The 7,969-nt window shown below is 35.4% G+C and overlaps 1 protein-coding gene across 2 annotated transcripts; it reads left to right on the forward strand.

Moving 5' to 3' along the window:
* The first annotated feature begins 3,208 nt into the window (after nucleotides 1-3,208).
* On the forward strand, nucleotides 3,209-6,570 carry LOC109240946 (replication protein A 14 kDa subunit B-like). Of its 2 annotated transcripts, none has more exons than XM_019407635.1 (3): nucleotides 3,209-3,340; nucleotides 5,099-5,356; nucleotides 6,045-6,570. In XM_019407635.1, exons 2-3 carry the CDS (start codon nucleotides 5,101-5,103, stop codon nucleotides 6,107-6,109), a joined length of 321 nt encoding a protein of 106 aa, XP_019263180.1. In that variant the 5' UTR covers nucleotides 3,209-3,340; nucleotides 5,099-5,100; the 3' UTR covers nucleotides 6,110-6,570. The 2 variants fall into 2 exon arrangements, with proteins under 2 accessions (XP_019263180.1, XP_019263181.1); XM_019407636.1 differs by lacking the exon at nucleotides 3,209-3,340 and adding an exon at nucleotides 3,907-4,495 and having other exon boundaries at nucleotides 5,097-5,356.
* The last annotated feature ends 1,399 nt before the right edge of the window (nucleotides 6,571-7,969 follow it).

Here is a 7,969-nt window from a genome sequence, read left to right on the forward strand (position 1 = left end):
TATGAAAATTTCTTTATAATTGACTATTGTTGAGTATTGGTAAGTTGAGTTTCATTTTGTAAAGTAATTGTTGAAATCGAGATTGGTTATAGTTGAATCCCTTGCCGGGATGTTATTGTTGATATTGTTGATTCCCTTGCCGGGATATTATTGTCGATATTGTTGATTCCCTTTCCAGGATATTATTGTTGATATTGTTGATTCCTTTGCCAGGACGTATTGTTTCTGTTTTTTGGGTGAGGAAGAGTGTAAAGCACGAAGGGTGACGCCGTGCATGATATTGTGAGTGAGTGTATGCACGAAGGGTGATGTCGTGCCGATATTATGAATGTTAATGCACGAAAGGTGATGCCATGCCATGATTTGAGACTTAATGCATGAAGGGTGATACCATGCCGATATTGTAAGGAATAATGCACGAAGGGTGATGTCGTGCCATGAATATGAGAGGTAATGCACGAAGGGTGATGTCGTGTCGTTTCTGTTGATTCATATGGTGAGGACGAGAGTAAAAGCACGAAGAGTGATGCCGTTCACGTGCTACCATTTCATTATTCTTGTTGATTTAGATATGATATTCATTATGCTTCCTTATTGATGCTTCCTTATTGGTTTATTGTTAGAATCTTATATTCCCCACAGCATGTCCCCTTCCCACCTTATTATGTTGATTTTTGTTATTATGCTTCTGTTTGTATATGATTTATCTGCACAGGTATATATGATTGTTATGTCCTAGTCTCGTCACTACTTTGCCGAGGTTAGGCTCGCCACTTACTCAGTACATAGGGTCGGTTGTACTGATGCTACACTTTGCACTCTTTTGTGCAAATTTCGGTAGCGGACCCAGTGAGTAGCTGAGGTAGCTACCTTCAATCCAGGGAAACCTAGGTAGATCTGCTGGCGTCCGCAGAGCCTAAAGTCCCCCTTCCCTGTTTAGCTTTTCTACTGTCTCTTTTCATTCTGAGAACAGTTGTACTTTTCTTTCCAGACTTGTATTTGTAGTAAAAATCTTAGTCGTTCGTGAATTTGTGACGCTAGATTCGTGGGTAGACATGTTTGGAGTATTTGGATTTATTTTAACTCTTCCGCTTTTTTCATTTGTTTAGCTATGGTTACTGTTTATAATTATTCAGGTTGATTGTTAATGTGTAGAACCTTAATAGTTGGCTTGCCTAGCTTTCACGAGTAGGCGCCATCACGGCTCCCGTGGGCGGGGGTCGTGACATATATTGTAATAGCAAGGCTTCCCTCCAGATTGCAGGCGATCCTATCTTCCACGAACATACCAAACATATTGAGATCGATTGCCATTTTGTGCAAGACAAGATCAAACAAGGTGTACTTAGCACACAGTCTGTGGGAACTTCTCACTAAAGGCGTTGAGTAGTCTCAACGTGCATTTCTATTAGGCAAGCTTGGAATGCTTAACATCTTGCACCCTCCAGCTTGAGGGAGAGTGTGAGATATTGCAATTTTGTTAGTTAGCAGATGAGTTAGTTAGTCGGTTATAGTTGTGGGGCAAATTAGTTAAGTAATTAGTTAAGTTAGTACAGAATTGAGTTGTATATATAAAGTTAATCTTCATTCATTACAATAAAGATAATTTCATTTTGCTATGCAATTCCTTTCTTCTCTCTAAAGCTCATCTCCTCTATTCTCAAACATAGCCACAAGTTGCTTGGATGAATCTGGAAATTGAGCTCAGATTCACCAAGCTCACATCTTTCTCGTCTTCTTTGGTGACTTTAGAGTTAAAACGGAGATTCAGTGATGGACAAAAGGTATTTTCTAATTTAAATATTGTATAAATAGTATTTATGTACACTTATATAATACTATATAATTATATATAAATATGTATTAGTGCTTATATTTGTGTATAATACTGTATAATTAAATACATTTGTCAGGGTATAAGGGTGTACCTACATTGCCAATGTATTATAGGCCACCATGAAAGTTTGGCATTTTCTTCTCTTATTTTCCTGGTATATATTATTAAAGATTTCATATACAATTTCATAAAAAGTTATACATCATTATGCATGTACTGTACATGTACAGCTAAAATGAAATCAATTTTTTGTATTTTTTCTTACTTTTCCTCGAACAGTTGGGGTATAAAGTCATTTTTTTTGCTACTTTTTCGTCAAATCACGAACTTGCAGTAATTTTTTATATTTTTAATTCTTAATTCCACTATTTGAAACTTGGGGAAGAAGAATTTTAAGGATTTTTTATTTGCATTGTAGCTGGTATGCATTTTTATCAAACACCTGTTAATTTTGTTGGACTTAAAAATAGAAGAAGCCGTTTATATTTTAAAGGGAAAATAATAACAGTAGTTGATTGTGCTAAAAAATTCATATTCAGACGTTGGCCTACTATTTTTTGGCAGAAATTCAAAAATAGTCAGATTTATAAGTGGTTATTGACAAAAAGCCACAGTATCAAAACTAATCGAAATTTAGCCATTTTCATATAAAGATAAATTTGAACGAAAACACTGTTCAAAATCGGAAAAATATTCAAGTATAATATACTGGAATTCCAATATAATATGCTGGAAGTTCATATACAGGTGCTCCAATCTCTAGTATATTATGCTGGAACTTTATGCATGTTGGAGTTCCAGCATAATATGCTGAAAGTTCATACATAGGTGCACCAATCTCCAGTATATTATGCTGGAACTTTCCGTATTGTAGCAAAATAGTGGCTATTTTTCAATGACTTTGCAAACGTTGGCTATGTGTCAATTACTAGTCCGAAAACTGGTTAGCCCGTGCTATTTTTACCTATTTTTTTGGGGAACATATTTACAAAGTTGTAACTGGGCCACTTGGTTGTAATATATGTGTATGAGTTGTACACATGTAATTATCTCTAAAAATAATACTTTCTCCGTCCTAATTTATATGAAGGTGTTCAAATTTTGAGCGTCAAACGTGTGTTTTTTACCTAATTTTTTTTATATGCCTTTGATATATTTTGAAATATTAATTATTATGATTCATCGTATTTTTAACGTAACTTTTTAAATATATAAATTTATTTTTAAATAAAAGTTTTATATTTAAATATCCTACCAAAATTAAGAAATTTGAATCTTGAAAAGGAAAAGTATCACATAAATTGCATATAAGAGTACTAAAAACAAAATGGAAATGACCAAAATTAAAGGGCGCGCTATTTCCCGCGAGAAAAATCTCGCATATTATTTCAACTACTAGGGTTTCAAGGCAAAGATTTTTTATTTTCCCCTGACTCGAAAACTTCTAGACTCTTCATATCACAATTCACAGGGTGGAAACTCATCAGCTTCGAAACCTAACAGGTAATTCGCTCTTGTTTCTACTTTGTATATCTATTCCTTTTGTCATTTCATCATACGAATTTTGCTCTACGAAGTACGAACTACAATAAGTTGCTAATATCGTCGTCTAAGCTTCAGTTTTTAGTCCTGCGATTGAATGTTGACACCTGTATCTGTGATTTGAATTTCGGAGTAGTGTTGTTCAGTGAATGTAGTTTCGATCTTTCTTTTTCCTTTCTATTTTGCTGCTTTTGAGGAAATTAGGATTTTAGATGATTAACTATGAAATGTGTTTTATAACTCGGTTGGCCTTTTAGTTAGTGGGAAAAGTGATGAAAATTGTTAAAAGAGGCAATGAAAAATTTATTTACTTGAGCTCTTTATTGCTTACCGAAAGATAAGAAGATTTGAGGAAGTTCTGTTAAGGTTGTTATAACTTGAAATCTAACAGGGACATCTTGTCTTGTTTGTGACTTCTAATGATATTTACCATGAAGCCAAAGACGGACCCGTTGTGAGGGGGTGGGGGAGTGGGGTCTTGGGTGTTGCTTGCCTGGTAGGTGGGTGGTCAGGTCTATCACCGTCTATGAGTTATCTTATGGAGTTGGGAACTTCTGGTGGGTGCTCTAGAAGATGGTAGTGATAGTACAGAGGCTAGCCCCTGGAGAAAAAAAGTGATTAACATGGACAATGAAGGAAATATAAAGGTCACGAACTCGTCTTAGGAAAGGAGGAAATAACTAAATCAGAAATTTAAATTTTGTATAATTTCCTTTCACATTAGCATCATGGAAATTGAGTAGATAATTTTAATTTTTCTTGGCTTTGAGTGCAGTAGTAAACACGGGACAAAGTGTTGAAAGGACAGCTCATGTGCTATGTATTGTTAAAGTGCTTACCTGAGCATGAAAGAAAAAAACAAGTTGCTCAATAAAATAAGATAAAACTTACTATATTATTTCGCATAATTAATAGCCTAAGTACTTGAATCGGAGTAATATTGAAGCATGATAATCAAGATCAGATGTGTTGATAATTTTTGTCAAGATTAGGTTTGTTTTTTTAAATGATAAGTGTTTTTGTCTTTTTATAAGCAAAATGAATACATGAAGTTCATGACCTAAAACTGCCTTGTAAAGAGATTTTCAGAAAGGGAGAAGGTGAATAAGGTTAAAGGTTCTGGTTCTCCTCCTTCCTATTGGTTTAGTTAGTTTATTTGATTTGCCCTTCCTTCTTTTTGTTTCGATCTCCTTCATGTTTTACCCATCTCAAATATGGCTTTCCTTTTCTTTTGCCTCTTCATCTTATAGCCCCATCTTCCCTCTTAATTCTGGGTTTTTTTCACTTATGTCCATATCTTTGTCTTGATTCATCTTTCGTTAACTGTTTCTTCTTTATTGAATTTTATATTACCTTTTGGGTTGAATCTTCTTGTAGGACACTTTGGGTTTGCAAAACTTCAACTATTTTTCTCTTATCTGAATTGGTGCTTTTATATTTGCTACGCTTTCTTGACCCCTGCCCCACTCCAACAAAAAAAGAACTTGGGTTATTGCATTGTTGCGTAGCAATAGTTCTACTAATTGAAGTATTGATAGCTTAGACTGAATAGTGCAGTCAAAATGTCAAATGCAATTGTTGTTTCTAAGCTGAATGAACGAATGAATATGCTACTGTGTGTAATTATGGATAGAAATGGTTGAAAACATAGTTTTAATCTGCCAAAACTTAACCTTATTCGTTCAACTCGTTTCCAAATTTTCCTATTGCCTTTTAGAGGTATGGATACATCAAATCCTGCTGTCTTTGTCAATGCCGAGCTCCTCCGCTCGTATGTGGGAAGGAAGGTTCGAGCTGTGGTTCAGGTTATGCGCTCTGATGGTGGTACAGTGATTGGGAGATCTACAGACGAGCAGCAGATAATTGTGAAAGGCAATCCCCCTGGTCCTCTTACGACATTTGTTGAGGTCATAGGTATCGCTGACAGTAACCAATCTATCCGTGCTGAAATATGGTCCAACTTTGGGGACACTCTAGGTATCACTTTAAATCATTCCATTAATAATTTTGATAATGTTTTATCTCACAATGTCTGTAGGTGGTGGAATCTTTATGATTGCTTTCTTTGTTTGTTTTGTGTTGGTTCTGCACTTGCTTTAAAGTCATTAACTACAAATGATCTCTAGCCTTTTACCTGCAAAAATATGCTGAAAGAAAAGCCACTTAAAGTTACTTTCTTCTAGATTTTCTTTCCTAGCTAAGATTACATCCAAAAAGTTCCTGTGAATTATTAGGAGTATTTTAAATCATATCTTGGTTGGAATTATTGTCAGCTCGCCTTCTATATTTAAACGCTATTGGATTGTGCAACAGGGATCTGTAAACAGATTACTAATATATCTGGTTGTTGAGTATACACTTGTCCGTGAACTTGGTCATCTTTAAATCCTTAATAGTTTGCAAAAGGATCTATGCTTAGGTACCTAAGCTCCTCATCCCCTCGGAGAACAACTAGATAAAGCTTGTAGGAATAACTTTGTTCTTTTCGTCGAAAATGGAAATCAAATCACCGATGGTTTAATTTGATTAATTTGGAAGTGCAAATGAGTATTGATACAAGTCTTACCCATCTTCATGGATTCTTATTGCTACATCTTGTTTGCTTGCTATTACTCTGAAATTTCAAAGGAATAAATTCTGACATGCCTCTTTTCCGTATTTGCAGATACACATAGCTATAACCGTGTTTGCTTGCTGGCAAATGGTGATTATAAACACTTGTTCATATGAGGAGTCGAAATCGACATGATGTAATGGATCCTAAGAAGTGATCCAACTCTACTTTTATACATGATGTCTGTGAATACTTGTTTGGAAGTATGTTGTTTAGTTTGGGATGATTTGTTACGTTCTGGTATATGTTTTTCAGAGTGAAGCTGCTGAAATCCAGAACTTCTATTACTTGCATTACATTTTGACTGTTGCTAGGCAGTGTAAGCTTTTTGCTGATTTGCAACTTCATATATTGATAGTTGAGTGTTGACAATCGAGTATTCCTCCTGTTTGTTTCGGGGGGAGGGGGTGGCTCAGTAAATGGCAAGTATGTTTGCAAAATTATATTGTTATCTAGGGCTTGACTCTTAAGCGCACTGTTTGCAACTTGAAGATTGTAGTGGAAAAGGAATAGTTCAAAGGAAGTTGGATTCTTTATTATGTTTGGATATTGTATTCTGGTAAAAAATCATTTCCTATTTCTTGGATTGTAATTTGGACACAAAAAAGGGAAAATAAATACTTGGGAGATATCTGCGAATTCCTTTAAGGTCCCTTTGGAGGTGGAGTTTTATGTTATATATCAAAAACCACAAGCCCAAATCCCTCGTACCTGTTTGATTATACCTTAGTTCAATGAACTCCTAATCTGAATTCATAGGCTGACTCAGGCCTCATTTGTTTGCACTTAATGGAGGTCTGAATTGCACTTAATGGAGGTCTGAATCTTGATCATTCAGATCTCAGACGTTAGTACCTTTGTTTTTAAAGTCTGAATCTTAATTATTTAGATCTTAATCATTAAGTGTGTTTGGTTTTTTTTTACCTCACAACCACTTAATGGGTCTGAATAGGTCGGTATGATTAAGATCTATAATAAAGACTTAATTTTATTAAGATGCTATCACATATTCATTATTAACTGCCGCCACATCCTATCATTATCAACTACTACCATGCCACCATCACCACTATACTCAGCCACCACCACCACAACCATACTCAACCACCACTACTACCACCACTATACTCAACCACCACCATCACCACGCCACCATTATCGACCATCACCATCCACCATCCCCACCACTCCAACTACCATCATTCTCACCCACAATCAACACTCATCCACCTCAACTACCACAACTAACCACCCCATCACCATCAACAACCACAACCGGCACTACCGATCATTATAACCTACCACCACTCACCCACAACCTTCCTCAATCACAATTACTACCACCACGCACCACCACCATGCTCAATCATAATCGCCACCACTACCAATCACTACTAGCTACTAGCATGAACCACCATCATCAACCAAAACTACCACCAACCACCGGCTCTAGTCGGCATTCACCCGTTAGCCATCACCACCAACAACTATCATATTTTTAAAAATTATATATTTTATTGATAGAATATTAGATTAGTTAGTATTGCATTTGAATTTTATGTTTATTAATTTTCAAATAAAGATAAATTTTATACATTTAGATGTTAAAAATCAAACAGTCTTAATTATTTAGTATTCAGATCTTAATACACATCTTAATATATTCAGATGTGCATTCAGATTCAAATGTCTTAATCCTAATATACATATTAATATTCATATGTGTATTCAGATTCACACTATTTTGTTATTTTGCATATGATTATATTATTGCACTCCCTTTCACTTATTTGGTCTATTTTAAGATATTATTATCACTTCTCTTGCTTCTTTTGTTGTTACATATCTCTTCTTTCGTTCCTTTTCTGAAATTATTATCTCTTAAGTTGAGCCGAGGGTCTCCCGAAAACAGCCTCTCTACCCTTCCGGAGTAGGGGTAAGATCTGCGTATATTCTACCCTCCGCAGACCCTGGGT

This window comes from Nicotiana attenuata, unplaced genomic scaffold, assembly GCF_001879085.1.
Source record: "Nicotiana attenuata strain UT unplaced genomic scaffold, NIATTr2, whole genome shotgun sequence".
Taxonomy (NCBI): Eukaryota; Viridiplantae; Streptophyta; class Magnoliopsida; order Solanales; family Solanaceae; genus Nicotiana; species Nicotiana attenuata.